General features: G+C 44.2%; 1 protein-coding gene across 1 annotated transcript; it reads left to right on the top strand.

Annotated features, from left to right (window-relative positions):
* The first annotated feature begins 6,381 nt into the window (after nucleotides 1-6,381).
* On the top strand, nucleotides 6,382-18,852 carry LOC120644931 (cysteine-rich receptor-like protein kinase 25). The gene is made up of 13 exons (XM_039921675.1): nucleotides 6,382-6,503; nucleotides 7,263-7,468; nucleotides 7,580-7,838; nucleotides 8,295-8,517; nucleotides 8,607-8,727; nucleotides 12,918-13,118; nucleotides 14,721-14,773; nucleotides 15,396-15,552; nucleotides 15,656-15,905; nucleotides 16,112-16,319; nucleotides 16,697-16,820; nucleotides 17,855-18,041; nucleotides 18,143-18,852. The coding sequence occupies exons 2-12, from the start codon at nucleotides 7,313-7,315 to the stop codon at nucleotides 18,035-18,037; spliced, it is 1,935 nt and encodes a 644-aa protein (XP_039777609.1). The 5' UTR covers nucleotides 6,382-6,503; nucleotides 7,263-7,312; the 3' UTR covers nucleotides 18,038-18,041; nucleotides 18,143-18,852.
* Nucleotides 18,853-18,927: the final 75 nt, after the last annotated feature.

Genomic DNA, 18,927 nt, shown 5'->3' on the forward strand with positions numbered 1-18,927 from the left:
CAGATTAGCAAAGTTCAATAAGTATCCAAAGTACAAATCACAATTGCTGGCTAAGACTTGTCCTAGGCGTAGCACAACAGGTTGGAACAAAGGATGGTGGATACAGCTCAAAGAACAAGCAAAACAGCACTCTATGCACTTGTTTTTAATCTTTTTCCCGAAAAACCTCCAGGACTAGTAGGAATCAAGATTTCTTATTTTTCAACTATTTTTTTATATTTTTCTCTGAACAGATGTAACACAAGCTCCAACCACAAAAATTTGCACCTTAAACAGAGGTGGGATGTGGCCTACAGAAAATCAGGAGTGTTTCCTGAAAACTGGAAAACAAGTTCGGAGCCTCAAAACTGCCTCTTTCTGATTTTTTTTAAATTCTGAGATCAGCCCCAAATGGCGGTACAATTTTATTGCATGTACAGAATTTTGTCTTCTTTCTGCTATAAAAAATTGAGCCAAAACGGAGCACCGAGCGAAAAGTTATGCCTGTTTTACCAAAGGTAACTCAAGTTACGCGTTTCCAATGGCACAACTCGGCAGATTGGCCGGCGGCGGTTAGGGCAAAGCTTCCCTATCCTCGGCACACAAAGCGACTGAGTAAAGCATCTCAGCTAGGGCAAAGTATCCCTGGAATATGCAGCAATAGGTATCGCCAGATGAAATCAAGAAGGGCTGCGATGCAAGGCGAAATAACAAGGCGGCTTGCAACCTATCTAGGGCTGGCGCGGTGAGGGTTCACGCAAGGCTGCTAGCGAGGGCAAGTCGAGTAATGGGATGGATCGACTTGTTGTTTGGGTAAAGGTGGATGGGATAGCGGTGGAAACAAACAAACTGCAACGGCGATTGAACTACGACTACGAACACACTAAACCAGCAACATGACTCGACCACGGACACAAACTCAACAAAGCGAATCTGAAACAAAATTGCAAAGGCTAAAACGGTTCTAGGACAGTGATATTTTTTTGTAGGGTTTTTGTGGACTCTAGGACAGTGACACAAAATGAATCTAAAGGGAAAAACGAAGGGTAATACCTCACGGGAAACCTGAAATCTGATACCACTTGATGAGGAGTAGGCCCGATCTTCCGAGAGGTAGAGGTAAATTCGATTGGTGGAGTGTGTGACATTGGCGATCCGGCTTCTAATCAGCACGATTCGAAGTCAAGCAACCGTTACACCACTGCTCCATTGGTTATCAACCAAGCACAACTTGGTTGACCTCGCCGAAAAGGCTTTTCCTGCAAGTGAATCAAAGGACACAAGCAAGAAGATGTAAACACGCAATCTGATATTGCAAATATGGATGAAGTGAATCACAAGAGGGGTTCAAGAACTAGATTCCAAAGGACTAATCGACACAGTGGAGGAGATCAAGAACGGGGGCCCTGGATCACTGTAAAAGGACTTGTCGCCACAATTACAACGAATCAATCTCTGTTTCTCAAAGGAAAACACAAGAACTAAATAAAACCCAAGTCTAACAGTGGTGGCTACTGAGTTTATGAGTTAGGGGCGACCTAGGGTTGGGGGTGACCAGGGGTGGGTGAAAGTGATCGGGTGCTCTAGCCTAAGAGGGGGAGGGGGTGAATTAGGCACTAATAAAAACTTAGACCTATGGCTCCAACTAGTTTGCACAAAACTTAAACTAAAACATGCTATCTAGATGTGCAACTAGATTGTTCTAGTGTGAAACCCCTATCCCAAAAGAGTTTAGCAACCTATAGCCTTTCCTATCAAGAAACTATTCTATGAAAGTAAAGGCACACAAATTGCTAGTATGAAATGCGGAAGCTTAATGAGCGGGATAGGAGATAGCAAACTCTTGACGCGGGTGTTTATCCCGTGGTTCGGTTAGCCACAAAGGCACACCTACATCCACGTTATTGTAGCACTCACTAAGAGTAATGCTACTCGGCCACCAAGTCTCTTCCGTGAACACAATCACGGTCACCTTGGCCCTGGGTTCCACTAAGGAGCTTCTCCACAAAGGATGGGGGTCTCCACGTCCCCCGCACAAAGATGTCGTCGCCGCTCCACACCAAGTCCGAGGGTCGATGACGTTGCCGGCGAGCTTCACGCTCCAAGGTGCCGGCGCACCAAGCTCTTGTTTGGTTCACTAGAGAACCACAGCACAAAGGCTCAAGGCCTTGCAATCTCACTCACTAAGAGCTATTCTAGCACTCTCACTTTACAAGCTAGTGCAAAAAGCTAAGGATATGAACTTGATGCTCTTGTATGGCTTGGAGATGTTCTTGGGTGTGTGTGAGATGTCCAGCAACTCCAGCAATCTTCAAATGGCCGGGGTGAGGCGTATATATAGGCCACCAAGTCTTGTAGCCGTTGCTCCAACGGTCAGCAGAAAATCTGTGTATCACCGGATGAACCGATGCCTCTGGCTGGGGTAGCGTCGGTTCATCCAGTCACTCATAACCCGAAGTAGCCGTTGAACTCCTGACAGCTAACATAGTGATCACCGGTTGAACTGATACTTTGTACCGATGCATCACCGGTTCATCCGGTGCTTAAGGATCTTCTCCTGGGTGCTGACGTCATTACACCGATGGTATGCACCGATGCTTCACCGGTTCAACCTGTGCTGAAGACTTGGCTCTTGCGCGGCTTGCATCGTCTCTGGAACACAGTACATCCAATGCACCGATGCCCCTTTTTGAACCGTCGGTTCTTCCGGTGCCTATAAGCTGACTTGGCTTCGATTCCCTTCTGTCATGGCGTCGGTTCTTCCGACAACCATCGGATGGACCGATGCCTTATGCGTGAGAATGGTCATCTTAACAATCATATTAGTCCAAGTGTTGTGTTGTCATTCGATCACCAAAATCACTCGAAATGGCATAAATGGTGCTATGTTCGTTTCAGTGGGGCGCCCACAACTTGGCTTAAGGCCCGACACAATACAAAGCCTGAAAAGGCCCAAAATAGGTGTCACAGCAACTTTCCGTGATCACACAGAATGATCCACGTGGCTTCTGGAGCTGGGACCAGAACCGAAAGAAGCGTCTCATCGTCACGATTCCAACGCATCTAAGATTACCTCATTCCGAGCACGTATGAGGGAGATATCGTCAAAACCGTGCAGGGATGTTGGCTGAATCCGAGATGAACGTGAAGACTGAGTTGGAGGCGACTTGTAACTTGGAGATGAGGCCGGTTCGTGCATGTCCAGCGTAGCGATGTCCTCATCAACATGGCTCGGCTTGACTTGGCCCGGTCCACGGCTCGGTCTTGGGCTGTCCTCCTCCTCTTTTTCTATCTTCTTTTCCTCCTCCTTCTCTGACTGACGCCTTGGTCCCACACATCAGCGTCTTCCTTCTTCCTCTTGCAGCTGGGGCCCACTCGTCAGTCTTGGTGGGATCAGATGTGGCTGGGACGGATCTGGTGCGGGTGGTCCGCATGTGTGCACGTGTGCCAGGCGTGCTCGGGCCTGTACGTGGGCGGCGTTCGTGCGCCGGCGGGCTCCCCGTGTTCGTGCGGACGTCGGCGTGAGGGCTCAGCGGCGGTGGGGTTCACTTGGTGTTCGGCGAAAGGCAGGGGCGGCACCAGGACGCGACTCGCCGCGACACCGTGCGGCGGGCATGGCCGTGGCGAGGCGGCGGCAAGGTGGCCGAGACGGCGGCGCAGCAGCGTAAGTAGGCACAACAGGGTCACGGGTGGCTAATCTTGATGGGCACACGCGGGAGCTCCCGGCATGGCGGGACCGCGACGGTGGCGAGGTCAGGGCTGTGCAGCGGCAGAGCCATGGCGGCTATGAGTAGAGCCACGACGGCGGGGAACGGCAAGGTCAAGGCAAAATAGAGGAGACGACGGCGAGGGCTGGCAGCAGCGACACAAGAACAGGCTTGGTTCCGCGGGTTCCTGGGCGAGGGCACGTCGACGGCTGCAAGGCAAAGCTGGGCCGCACGGGCGGCTGGCCTCTTACGCACGCGCGAAGCTCGGGAAGCCGAGTCCGCGGCACGACTGGTGCGCGCGCGGCGCTCCACGGCCGGAACGCGGCGGCGCAGGCGAGGTCATGGCAAACAACGGCGAGGCACGACGTGCGCGTGCATGAGAAGTCGCGGCGTGGCTCGCCGGCGAGGTCATGGAGTGGCAAGGGCGGCGAAGCTGGCAGGGCTCAACGGTGGAGTTGAGGCGTGGTCCAGGGCCAAGGGTGAGGGGACTCGAGGTGGCGAGCTGGGCAAAGGCCCGGCCGCACCAGTGTGCGCGTTCGCGCGCGGCGCACGCTTGGCGTGGCACGACGGTGGCGAACGACGAGCGGCGCAGCGGTTTCATGTGCGCGGCGTGTGCTCAGGTCAGGGGCTCGGTCCTAGGCTAGCTGAGGGTCGGGTGGCGCGCACACGCGCGGGTTTCTGGCTTCCAGAACCGCGACGTGGCCATGGCAAGCGTGCTCAGAACGGCGGCGCAGGGGTAGAGCGGCGGCAGGTTGCGGGCTATGACAGCGGCGAAGGGTCCCTGCAACACGCACACAAAAGGGGATGGAGGTCCTAAGGCCGGCTAGTGGGGTTCAGGGAAGGTCGGCGTGGCGGCGGCTCACCCGTTGGGCTTGGAGAAGACGAGCTCGATGCCGTGGCGAGGTGAGGCCGCGGCGAGCCGGAGCAGAGCAGGCCGCGCATGTGCGTCGATGTAGCCGTTCGGGGCGCAGGCGCGACGGAGCTCCGGCGGCGGCGTCCTTGGCGGTAGCGGATCCTCCTCCTATTCTCCTTGGCGCGGCATTCCTCCTTTCCCTCCCCTTCCTCTGCTTCTTCTTCTTCTTTCTCGATTGGAGGCGGCAGTAGAAAAGGAAAAAAGCCCGAGGGGCCTAGGGGTTGCGGCAGCGGTCGATTGGGGTTTTATAGGAGGCCGGGGCTTCGGCTTGGGCCTCACGGCGGCACGGACGCCGAGGATTGCCCCGCGGATGGCGGTTCGCGGTTGGGGCTACGTGGCGTGCATCCACGGCTTCTCCGATTCGAGGTCGGGGTTGCGAGGGGGGGTCGTGGCCGACAGTGAGGCGCTTTGGCAGGCGGGCGGGTGAGGCCGGTGGACTTTGGCGTCCGCGCCCAGGCGCGACGCGGGCGGGATCGCGCGCATACGCGGGATGTGGCCGGCAAGGGGGGCAGGCGCTTTTCAGCGGGTCTCGCGGCGCGGAGACCGGGCGGTTGCGGTGCCCTGTCGTGGAGAGGGGGAAGGGAGGCGCGCGCGGCGTGAGCGAGCGGGCGGCGGCGTCCGCGCGGGTGGTGACGCATGGGAGCGGCGAAGAGGTTGGAAGGAAGGGAAAAGCTGACCAGTGGGGTTGGATTGGCAGCGTCTCAGGGTGAGGGAGCGGGGCGCTGCTGGGCTACGCGCGGCTAACGGGCCGGAGTTAGCAGGTTGGGCTAGGTGTGTCAGGCCGGATAGGTTTAGGTGGGTTGGGCTGGTGCAGGCCACGCGCGGGAAAGGCTGGCAGGCCGGGCTAGGTTGGGCTGGGTTAGTTAGAGAGGTTAGCTGGGTTGGGATTGGGTTAGGTGTCAGTTGGGTTTTGGCCCAAGGTTAGAGAGTTAGCATTTGGTTTTAATTTGAATGACTTATTCAAATTAAAACCCACACAATTTCAAACAAAAATCGATCAAGCCAAATTAAACAAGGAAGATTCAAATTAAACTCAAAACTTCAAATGAATCACACTAGCATTAGGGTCCTTATGTTACTTTAGCTTTTAATTTTAATTTCTAGGACTTTTGAGATAGATAGAAGATATTCTTAAATTATTCTAGCTATTTACATAATCAAACAAAAAGTTTTTGAAAACTCGTATTTTTGGAATTTATAACATTCCGTAAAAATTACGAGATGTTACATAAACTTTAGTCCCCGTCACATCGAATGTTTGGACACTAATTAACAGTATTAAATATAGACTAATTATAAAACCAATTATATAAATGGAGGCTAATTCACGAAACGAATCCATTAAGACTAACTAGTCTATGACTTGATAATATTGTGCTACAGTAAACATATACTAATCTAGAGATCTTAGATCACGCAATCCAAGAAAAGAATCTCGCATGCATGGAGTGTTAAATGAAGTCTATTTGTAAAACATTTTTTGGGATGAGTATAATTTTTCCCGACGAATCTAATGACGGTAATTAATCCATGATTGGCTACAGTGATGCTACAGTAACCGTCCTCTAATCATCGATTAATTACCCTCATTAGATTCGTCGCGAAAAATTACACCCATCCTATAAGAAGTTTTGTAAATAGACTTCATTTAGTCCGCCATGCAGAAGAAATTCTCCCCTAGAATAGACTAACAACCAAACAGGCACCCCTTACTACTCGGACCGAGGAAACTGGATGCCTTCACCGACCGACCAATAGTCACTGTCCGTTGACCAAGTGCACGTGACAAGTCTCGTACTCTCCTCTTCCTTCACGCCTTTTTTTACGCTTTCCTCTTCGTGCGGTCTTCTTGTGTTGCGCTGCGAGCAGCTGCTCCTGGTTTCGCTTCAGGTCTCTTCCAGCAGGTTAGTGCTTCCGGAAGATCCACCTCTTTTTTGAAACATTTCGGAATGCTTAATAATACTCCTGTTTTTACACTTTGCGGATGTCCTTCTGAATCCCTCTTAGCACTGATTTTTGCGATTATCCATTCCTACGCATTAGATCTACAGTTTGGATGAAATACAAATCTTGTGTCATGCGGAAAGCGCAAACAAGCAGCTTGCTTCGAGATTGCAGATTCAAATCTTCGATTAATCGTGTGCGGTTGCATACTAGTATCCGAAAAAGCGGGTATGCGTTCAATTTATAGGAAGTCTGGAAATAGTTCTATGCTTCCTAGTGACTCGTTGCTCGAAAAGGAGAGCAGGCAAGGTTAATTCTCTTTTTTCATAACCTAAATTAAAATCGAATTTATTTTCTGGAATACACTTGTTCTAGAAATTGGAGACATTGCAGTTCAGTTTTACCCTCTGACTGTCAAATGCGTCAAGATCCACTTATATGCAACAAAACTGTTCACTCTAAGCTCCAGTAATGGGGCAGCCTTTTGACAACCACTGCTCTCTGTGTGTTTGGAATTATTGTTTGATGTTTTATTACTTGGTTGATTAAATTTCTTTGTTTCGCCCACCAATATGTACATTACATTTGTTTCTGGTGAAATGGAAGAGGCATTTGGTTAACCTGTTACAGTTCATGGTAAAAGTTGCTTATTAGGGGGCTTCTTTCTGATCTTTTAAGACCTATATTCTTCAGCACAGAATTCAATTTATGTTTGCCAGGAAGAAAAATTGCAGCCGTCCTCTTCAGCAATATTTTGTAACTTATATAAATGAGTGACCAACAAGCAAGTGAAGTTGAAGACCTCGAGCGCGTATTTGCTGACGTGAGCAAGGACACCATCCAGATATCATACGGAATATTGAAATCCATCACAAAAAATTTCGCTCAAGTGATTGGTAGTGGTGCATTCGGCGTTGTTTACCTGGTATACTGTTGTTCTTGATTGCCTTGCTAGTGGTAATATGTCATATAATAGCCTGTGCAGAGTAAAATGTTCAGATCAGTGCTTACCAGTTACATGCTCTGTGCTAAACAGGGAGCTCTTAAAAATGGGATGGTTGCTGTGAAGAAGCTTTCCCAGTCCACGCAGGATCTTTCTGACACACAATTTTTGGAGGAGGTTAAATGTCTTAAGAGGGTAAAGCACCAAAATATTGTAAGATTTCTGGGGTATTGTGCAGAATCACATGGGGAAGTGATGGAAATAGATGGAAAACTTAGGATTGTTGAGGTACCACAAAGGTTACTCTGCTTTGAGTATGCACCGAATGGAAGCCTTCACGATTATCTTCAAGGTATAAAGGTTGCTGCACTGCATTGTTCCTCCTCATTTGCGCTAATGAACCCCACGAAATCAGCTATTCCTTCACCTGTCCGTGTTAGACATGGCTAACTTTCAAAGTTTATAATCATTAAAATATGTCCAGCTACTGCAATGAATTAGTTTGAGCCCTTTGAATAGTTTCTGTATATTTAAGCATTTGTGGAAATCATTTAATATACAGGGGATGATATGAATGTGGAATATAACTTTCGTGATGCGATGTGCTTAGCATGTGTACAGTGTGAATTATCTTAGAAATGTCACGAATGCTACATAAAGTAGAAACTAACTGAATTATTTATCTGGAGTATTTGTCATCCAAAAATAATGAATGTGGAGCGTCAGTAACAGTGAGATTCTATAGTCAGATATCACAATGAACACTGAAAACATTTACCATTTTGTGCCCCTGGCTTCACTTCTACAGAGAAACCTTATGGATTTGAATGGAATATTCGCTATCAAATACTTAAGGGAATTTGTGCGGGTTTGCATTATCTTCATCAAGGACGTATTTATCATTTGGATCTCAAACCTGGAAATGTGCTGCTGGGTACTCACATGGAGCCAAAAATTACAGATTTTGGTTTGTCAAGGTGCATTGATGAAAATCAATCTACGATATGTACAGTCAATCTTTTTGGAACACCGTAAGCTCATCCTCTTGGACCTCATTTCTTTTATTGAACTGAAACTGTGAATTATGCTGTGATGCTTCAAACCATATTATTTCCTGCAGGGGATATATTGCACCAGAATTAATTGATAAACAAAAAATATCATTCAAGTCAGACATATTCAGTTTGGGCATTATCATGGCCAGATTATTGACAGGGAGTAACGGGAGTATTACTGAAAACGTAAGAAAATTTATCTAACCTTTCTACTTACATTTTCGGAATAGAATATTCAGATCGTTACTTTCGTTATATAAAAAATATGTGCAAGTCAAGCTTTGAAGGCCTGAATGTTGCCCACATGGAAAGTTACAGCCAGTTTTCATCGTTACACACAGAATTGGCTGGAAGTCAAGGCAAGCAGTTCTGTGCTTCCAAGGTCATGTAACTGTTGAATCTCGTTGAAGATTTAAGACCCTGTTTCTCCAGCTTCGGCTTCTCTATGCATTGTAACCACACTATTGCGAGGAGCCATTTTTATCCCTCTTTTTAAAGTAAATTAGGAGCCGATGAAACCAATTTTTTTCTTTCTTAAGGCGTCGCCTAGGCATCGAGGCGTGCTCGGGGTGGTAGGCGTCCCCCTCGCCTTGCCAGAACGCCTATGGCGTCCGCCTCAGGCGCAAGGCGTCCGCCTGGGCGTCGAAAGGCGTCGCTGGGCGTCCTGGGGGACGAGGCGGTCGCCATAGATGGGTGCCGCGCAGGAACTCGAGCAAGGCAGGCGGGAACTCGAGGGGCGGGCGGGAATCGCACGGAAAATTGAGGGCAGGCGGGAATTGGAGCAGGGCAGGCGGGAACTCGAGGGGCGGGCGGGAATCGGACGGGAAATTGAGGGCGGGCGGGAATTGGACGCGAAATCGAGCGGCAAAAGCCCAGTCGTGGCTTAATCAGGAGAGGGAAACAGAGAAGAGAGAGGTAACGGAGGGAACTCACGGTGGTGGCATGGATCCTCGCCGAGGCGGCGACTGCGACCCTCGCGGCTCTTCGCATCACCACGGCGACGCTTGCAGCCTCGCGGTCCCGTGCATCTCTGCTCATCCGCGAGACCCGTGCGGCCCGGCGCGGCGGCGCAGCCCCGCCTCCTCTGCGCCTTCACGCGCTCCCGCCTCTGCTGGTACACGACCGCGTGGGCCCCTGCCTCCGTGCGCCTCCTCTGCTATCTCCGGCCTCCTTGCTAGACTGCAATGCCTAGGTAATTCATCTCCAATCTCCGGTCTTCCCTTCCCTTTCCTCTGCTTTGTGCTCGTGTTTATCTTCCCTGCTCCCTAGTTCCCTTTGCTGTCTGTGCTTGCTCTGCTTGATGCCTCTATTAGTCTATTGCTTGCTTGAGTGGAGTAATTGGGAAGGAAGAATGTATGGTGCAACAGCTCAACAAAGGTATGTATATGCTACTAAATTTTACTATCATGGTATATTTAGGATATGTCTATGGCGTCGCCTCGCCGCGCGCCTTATACGCCTAGGCGTTGTGAGGGGGGTAGGTCGCCACGAGTCGCCGCAGCGCCTTAAGAACATTGCACCCAGACATACTCCTCTATGCACTGTAGCAAGGAGCCGAGGTCACACAAAACCATACTAAACAGTCCTAAGGCCTCGCTGTTATAGCTTGGCCCAGATGATAAAAGCATGGAGCCACGGGCATTGAAGATAGCCCCTTGCAGCAATGATGTTTTAAAGAGTATAAGGGCTCTCACCCTATCTGTCTATCATATTAAGGACCAGTATACAACATTTAGACCCCTAGAAGGATGATCTCATTGCTATTTTTCATATGAAAAACATATCCCTACGTCCTGAAGGGACCTTGATGTAAAAGAGGGGTTTAATTAGATCACTTAAAAACGAAGGTAAAAAACTGTTTGAAAAAACGACACAAGTTCTATCTAGATGTGCACTAGGTTTTTGTAAGTGATGCTATCTCTAACGCCAAAGAGTTTTGCACCCTAGGTTCTAACCATATCAGCTAACCTACCAAGCTAGACTAGGATGATAAAAGCACACAACCAAATAATGCAAGAAAATAATTGCAGAATGTGAAGCGTTAGAGAATACAAACTCCAGCACGATGATGTTTTCACCGAGGTATTGGAAAGCTCATGCTTTTGACTAGTCCTCATTGAAGCCCCATGCAAGGATGCTCTCACAAGAGCCAAGCTCCAGTTGGGTAACGCTGTGGATAGCCCACGGACATTCCCCTTAACAAGTGGGTCTCCGTGCGGACTCTCCCGGAATGCTCCCCGACGTCTTCATTATGGAGAGCTTTGCCCAAACCGCCAAGGGCCTCTCATGCCTCGTGGTACACCACAAACGGTTGATGTGATCTCATAAGATTACATGCCCCATGTGTACAACTCTAACAAGGAGGTATGCAAACCTCACTAAACAATAGGCCTAAACCTAAAGCAAGCCCTAAAGTGGCCTAACTAGCTGGCATATACCAACTGACCAATTGGCTTAGAATCAATTTGGTGCCCCTAGAACGTATCTTTCTAAAGCCTAGGCCTATAGTTGAGCCAAGTCTTATCCTTCCATTTTGGGTCGTGATCCAGCAAATTTTCAATATAGATAAAAAACAATACTATAGTGGAAATGTTGTGGCGTTGGCATGTAATGAATAATTTAGGTATGGAATATGTATTGATGTTTAGATAATATGGGGATACAAAGGTGTCCATAGTGAGCACTATCACTGACGTTGCCCTATAGTGCTATTCGAACATTTAGTCATACATCCTAAGACATTGTTCTCTCTCGATTGTTTTACATTAAAGTTGAAGTTATCGCCAGCTAATTTTTCATCATGGAAGATAGAATATCTATAAAGAAGCCATTATTAAATAGGACATAATCTCTTGAACTTACGAGAACTTCAAATCCTTTCCTTACTTGTCCTTAAGAAATTTTATAAAAATGCCAATCTAACATAAGTTAAACTCTCTTGCAAAATATCATGGAAACATTCATCTCCAATATCCAAAAATGTACATATATGCATAGAAAAGATTATCTTGTATGTATATTTGTACATTAACTAGCCATCGGGCCCAATCCATACCGCTTCTCTTCATGAGATATCCTGGCAACCCCTTTATCTTATCACTGGAACATTTGACGCATGTATGTGACATATTACATTAGTCATTTGATAATTAGATGCATTATTCATTTATCATGTGCATTTTTAGGGCTTATAATCCTCTCATCATCAGGTGGAACTCAACCAGATTTTTAACTTTGAATCCTTTTTGATGTTTACTTTAGTGAAATGTACAATGCTAGCAACCTTTGTCACTACAATGTCCCATGTATGCATTATATTTTCACATCGCTTCCTCAATCATTGACAATCTAATAATGCTTCTATCTTCTTAGGGACTTAGTCATTTTCTCTTCAATCTTCATCCCATCTTTGGTGGCTTATGTTGCATATGTATGATTTATCTAGATCTGGTGGACTTAGAGCAATCCTACAATGCTAGCCTATGAAGCTACTAGCAATTTGCGAAATCGGCTATAAAGATGCAAAAGCTACCACCAGTTATAACCTTTTCTCTACTTGTGCTAGGAAATAATGGCACTTAATTGCACGAAAATAAAGTGGAAACATAGATCCCGTATGTAAAGAGATGATCATGGAGGTGCAGACTTGGCACGAAGATTTACCCATGGTATCGTTGGACATACTACCACCCTAGTCTATGTTGATGTTGTACCAAGAATACGCTCTTAATCACTAAGCCTCTCTGAGCCATGACCTTCGATGATCACTAACCCTAAACTCTAAACCCCCTAAACCCTAAAACCCTAAACCGTAAAACCCTAAACCCATAAACCCTAAACCCTAACCTAGGAAGTTAGTACAGATTCTCTTAGGCTCTGAATCTTTGGTACCTCCATCTCCTAGCCCCGAAGGTTACATGAAAATGGACATCTAGGAGGTATGATATGTTGCTGTGACTGCAAGAACCACCCGTCAGGTCCCGAAGGTACATGCTAGGTCTCGAAGGTATGCGTCGAATCCCAAAGTTGCGCCTCAAGTTTCGAAGGCACCCGTCAATTGTCTAGGTTCTTTGTGGTGGAACTTTCCAATGAGGTTCAAGTCCTAGACTTGCCATAGATACTCGCATTCAGTTGTAGCCTTGTAGGTGAACGTGCATTTCAATAGTGATGCGCTTGTTGATTTGTTAGCTTAGTTTCTTTGAGGTGTTTATAATGGAAGTTATGTTTCACAAAAAAAGTTGTTTACTATACTAAATGTGTATTTTTAATCTTGAGAGGCCTATTAGCATCTTAGTGACATGCATTTTGTGTTACTTTGTGTTTTACTATTATACATTCTATCATAGTTACCCTTACTATATGTTTGAATTTTGCAGTGGCATGAAGCATTAAATACAGACTGCCAACAAATGAAGAGATGCATCGAAGTAGCAAAAAATTGTGTCGAATATGAGCCTTATGAGAGACCCACCATTGCTGACATAGTCCATAAGCTTAATGAGACAGAAACCACAATTCAAAAGGTTCCTCAAGTTGTTAATGAGCCGAGAAATGACCCAAGCTCTTCATTACATCAGGTACGATGGTTCAAGGCAATGGTCAATGATTACCTTCTTTTCGTGCTGGATATACATATTAATTTGTCTAGTCCATATTCCACCCTTTTTTCTGAGGCATTATATTTGAAGTTCATAGCTGAAGTAAGCTCACAATAAGATCATGCTACTCCCCCTGTTCCAAATTATAGGTCGTTTTATCTTTTCTAGGTATCTAGGTGCAAGCAAAAGTTCTGTACCTAAAAAAAAGCAAAAAACGACTTATAATTTGGAACATAGGGAGTAGCATGATCAGAGTAAAAGTAGCATGATCAGAGTAAAAGCCACACAAATGATTCAAAGATGAATCTCACTTGTGGCTAGTAGGGGGAGCTAAGGGCCTTACTGGTCTGGGACTAGGAAGGGTCCCCTAGGTGTGTTCTAGTGTGCTCTTTTGTTCCTAGGTCAGGTCCTTCCTTTTTTTGTTCTGTGTAACAGTCCACACTGGTCAAAACTTTTTCCTCTCATCACTCTGATCCATGGTGGTGAGCTGGTTTTTTGTAATCGGATCATCCTCTTCTTAATACAATGATACGCAGCTCTCCTGCGTATTCGAGAAAAAAAAAGCATGATCAGAGTAGGCGATTGCAAAGAAGGCCTAGGAAAAAAGCCTTTAAAGTTTTGATAAATTTGGCATTATTCACCTTTTATAGCGTAACAATTTGTTATTACTGAAACACTATTCTAGTGCTCGGGTTCTACCTCGGTTCCAAAATGGACTTCTGGCACTTAAATTTGGAACTAAAATATCAGGACTTCTGCGGACCAACCCCATAAGATAATTAATTTCTCCCATCCAGGCTGTCATTAAGCCAATCACAATTCATCTCAATCAGGATTTACCCAACAATTGTGAGTCGTCCAACAACTAAGCTTATTAGCCCTGGCTATTTAAAGAGGGGCATAATGATAACCATGGTGCTTAGTTCCCAGATTCATTATAATTTGCAAGGGAGTACTAAAGTTCACACACAATTACTAGACATGCAACTACACCAATGCTGGCTCTTGGACGTTATATACACTTCAACCTTTCAAAAAGTTATGGTGTTTAAGTCATTGATCTAGTCTACAGCAGGGAACTCAGACCATTTTTTTGCATTTATGAAACTAGTTGATCAACCTATGCTCCCACATGGATAAAACCTCATGAGGCATAATCATTATATGTTCATGCTTAATTTTTCTTTTTCTCGAACATGCAGGACTGCGTATCATTATATTAAGAAGAGAGCAAAACACGGGGAAAGATCCCTTACAAAAGAACCACACAAACCCACACCTAGATAACAACAAACATGCCCTTTTCAGCAAAAGACCGACCAGGACCACAAAACATGCATAGGTTGGTCAACCTTCCTCCCGCACAAAAGGGCCAAAAGAAAATTAACACCTTGTGCTCCAGCCAAACCCCAAAAATGTAATTCCTCTAAAGCTAGCAACAAAGCTCGGGCCACACTAGGAAGTTGGAGAACTACACATTCTTGAATGCTATGCTTTATTTGGATTTTTACTTTTCTCTACTTAAATTTAAGATGACAAAATAAACCTGCTTATCTTTTTTTTTTTTGCTTTGAACTACAGGTTGTTAAAACATTCAAGGCACTGTCTGTACAAACTCTTCATGAATATTCTAGGTATGAATGCTATTTTTTTTTTACTAAGTTGCTATGCCACTTTGACATGGGAACTTATAGATTCACCATATGTTATTGTATACTTATATTTTCTTAATTTGCACAAGCCTGGTTTCCTTTTTCTTCTGTTTTCTCAGAAGAACCAGGTAATATATAGGGTCAAGTTAGTGCTTATCCAACTAATGAGATGCAATTGCATTAACTAGTATGGCACCTTACAACGATCTGATTTTGCCAGTCATATACTCACATACAAATGATGGTTAGGAGCTAGCTGAATCGACCCTTCTGAATTTGTATTGCTTGTTGGGGTAATAATGTGCAATGAATTGAGTACTTTGATGTATAGAGCACAAATTGCATTGATTTTTTTATGTTTCCCATTGCCATCTAACAAGGCCGAATAACTAAAATACTAGTCTGACTTAAGGGGATTGGTTTTGAATAATCTACTACTTACATGGTGCCAATGAATGATGTTGAGTTATATATGGGACCAAACAGAAAAAAATAGATTTTGGGCATTTTAAGGAATTTGTGAAGCTGTACCGGCTAGTTTGCTCTATTTAGGAAGCAAGCTGATTTTTCATTGTGCATAACTTTGACCACGTCGCTTACATAGATTTGCTGATATATATGAGGATCTAAATATATTGGAGCATATAGTTGAAGGAAGCGAGAAGCCAAGTAATCTCTCGTATCCACTTTTACAATTCATCACTGAAAACTTCTCTGATAAGCGAAAGATTGGTCATAATGAACTCGGAGAATGTTTCAAGGTAAAAATTGATCTTTTTAATGGACTTTTCCAACAAGTTTCCATACAGCATAGCTGGACTTCATATGATCATGGCCACGCTAACACATAAGGTTATTAAACAGGGTATCGTGCAGATTGTTGTTGTGACAAGGCTTCCAGGGAGCCTCAATATTAACGATGGGGTGTTTCATCAGCAGATTGGAAATATGATGATGGCTCGGCACCAAAATATATTGCGGTTTCTAGGATACTGTTCTCATGCAGTAGAAAAGAAGGTAGAGATAGGTGGTGACGTTGTCGTTGCTGAGAAACGTGAAAGATTGCTCTGTTTCGAGTATTTAAGCAAAGGAAATCTTAGCAACAATCTTTCTGGTATGACAATATAAATCTAGCTGCATTTACATGAGTATATAATACATTTAATATAATCATTTTACTTCTTTAATTTTATAACCTTCATTTTTGCCAGTTCTTCATTTTATTTCACTATTGATTTGTTACACGTCAAACACAGAAAACACAAAATGCCCATTTGGTAGATGCATAGAGTACATTCATATTGTTATTTTATTTCGCAGATGAATTAAGTGGGCTTGAATGGCATACACGTTATCAGATAATTAAGGGAATCTGTGAGGGTTTGTGTTATCTTCACAAGGAAAAGGATATCATTCACATGGATCTCAAACCTGCAAGTATCCTACTAGATGATGACATGGTTCCAAAGATTGCAGATTTTGGTATATCAAAACTCCTATGTACGAGTGATGAACGTCTGCGGCAGCTGTAAGTTACACACTATAGTAGCCTAACTCATAAGGTTCCATAGAATTATCACTCTAGTTTGCTGGTCAGAAACTGGAAATTGCTAAGATGCATAGGTAATAATTGTTTTTCTTTTTTCCCCACTGCATGGTGCTAGTATGAGTGAACAACAAACGCTTTGTATGATTCATGTTAATTGTCTCTCCTGACTTTCGAAATGTTCTTTGTTATTCTATATTATATCATGCAAGCTTACCATGGAGTTCGTTGAAAAACTCATTCCACTTTGAAGCATATGATTGATTTCCATGTTTGGAATGGTGCATTTCTTCTTTTTCTGTATTTTCATACCTTCCCTTTTGTTTATGTCATAATGAACTTTCATTTTTATCATCCAGTGGATACTCGGCTCCTGAGAGGATGTCTGACGGCGTGACATCACGTAAGGCAGACATTTATAGTCTGGGTGTTGTAATCACAGAATTGGTGACTGGAAGTAAGACGAAACCTAGTATTACTAATGTACGTGTGATTTGTCTCATTTCATTTGATCCCTTTTTCATAAACCATGCCAACATTACTGTTTCTACATATTTATGCATTTTAACTATACATCCAAACTACATTAATTGTCTATATGCATTGGCGAAGGCTAAGGACATCTTATTTATACTAAAAAAACTTATTAGAAAGTTGCACAAAAACTGGCAATCTTTTGTGAAGGGTAACGAAAGTCTTCAACCAAAATTTTGGCTGGTGTTATTCAAATCTTTAATTTGGCTGGGCCAGGAGACTATAATGTTTTAGTCATGTTTAATCTAACCAGGAAAATGTGGGCCAACTATATATTGCAAGGGTTATAACATGGCAGGGCATAACGTTAATCAATACTTTGGCTGATTTTGTAAATAATTATTGACGATGGAGCCACCGCACTAGCCACTAGATGCTCAATACTGTTGCTCAATTACCACCCACCCCTTGGGTTTCGAATCGTAAGATTTAGACCTTCAAATTCCTTTCTCTATCCCATTGAAATTCTCGGCAACACCAACCCCAACCAATAAAATTTAAGTCTCCACCCACAAAACACACATTTCGTCTACTAATTGTCCCATATCAAATGCACATTCGACAAAGGGACAGCTGAAGAAAGAAAACTGCACTTTTAGTTTGTTATGAATTATAAGAGTTCAGAGCTGCACTTTTGCTAGCTCTGAAAAAATAATTTGTTCATGTTACTAGGTAAAATGACAATTTCACAATATGAGTATGACAAAATTTGTACTTTGATTTTTTTTTTCTAGTATCCATCAAGGACCGTTTTGATTCTTTTTTCCTGGCAATGTAGAATTTACAAGAAATTATCACTATAATATATGGTTCAGAAATATATTGGTCCATAATTTTAGGATGCTTGAGTTCAGCATCAAACGATAAAATTCTGGTGTTACCCAGATAGTTTGATGAACTCCAAACGGTGTGCCTTCATGGTAATTTGTAGTTTTGTACTAAATATTCAGGTACTATTCTTAGTCAACTCAGATAAATGGCAGGTACTTTGTAGATGGAAACAAAGGTGGAACAAATCAGGAAAATGTGCGCCATCGGTTCATCAAGTGACAAAATGCCTCGAATTGGCTCAAAGCTGCTTGCACAAAGACCCGAGCAGAAGACCTTTTGTATGGGATATAATACGTGAGCTCAACAAACTGGATAAAGAAGATTTATATATCTGATCAGGTAAGTTCATATATGCTTGCATAAAACCGACAACCTCCGTAAAAGTCGTCTCTTGATAGGCAGCGAGTATATCACCTCGTAATTTATCTCTCAACTCTCAGGTAAACCTTGCTTGGAGGACATATTTGGAACTGGATCACGTGAGCTTTTAGCTGAATAGGAGATTGGACCGGATGCTCAGTTGAACAGAAATGTGGCACCGAAGAACGGAAACACAACATCGAGCTCACTCTCGTGGAATATACTGCCAAAAAATGTCATCCACTGACGATGCAAATCAATGCAGATGGGGCAACTGTGGGTTGATTTGGATCACCACACAGCAATGTTGCAACCAATGCATATGGCGCCACTACTAATTAAGGGCCTATATGGATCACTTTATCTAACAACAATAATCTCTAAGAGATTCAAAATGCCTAGCTAGATTATGGGACATAATATAATAATCTGACAGGTGGATTATTGGAATTCAGTAAGCCACATCCAACAATAATCCATCACCTATAATCTAGGGTACCAAATAAAACCAGATTACTACAATCCATAATTCAGATTACCATGCCAATTCACAATTTAGAATACAATAATCCAAAGTGATTCAAATATCCCTGAGTTCGGTAAATGCAATTTGCTCTTCTACAATTACATTACTGTGGACTGTCCACTTATTTAGATATTAATGGAGGATATGTCTGAAAAATGTGATTTACTCATAGGATCCTTTAGAGCAACTTCAACAGAGTTGCTATTTCCTACTGTGTATTGTAATTTGAAGAATTTGTACAAATTAAGCCTCCAACAGACTCTCCATCTTGCTGTCCAAAAATAGCCACGGGCTATTCCTCGTTTTCCGATCGGAGCTCACTAGCCAAATCCGTGTGAA

Source organism: Panicum virgatum, chromosome 8K (genome assembly GCF_016808335.1).
Source record: "Panicum virgatum strain AP13 chromosome 8K, P.virgatum_v5, whole genome shotgun sequence".
In the NCBI taxonomy this organism is placed as follows: domain Eukaryota; kingdom Viridiplantae; phylum Streptophyta; class Magnoliopsida; order Poales; family Poaceae; genus Panicum; species Panicum virgatum.

Excerpts from the sequence above, each read along its gene's own strand:
- LOC120644931 (XM_039921675.1), top strand. The coding sequence starts at position 7,313 with ATGAGTGACCAACAAGCAAGTGAAGTTGAAGACCTCGAGCGCGTATTT. Across the intron at positions 8,728-12,917 it reads ACGGGAGTATTACTGAAAAC|TGGCATGAAGCATTAAATAC; the intron begins GTAAGAAAATTT and ends TGAATTTTGCAG. Across the intron at positions 16,821-17,854 it reads CGAAACCTAGTATTACTAAT|GTACTTTGTAGATGGAAACA; the intron begins GTACGTGTGATT and ends GATAAATGGCAG.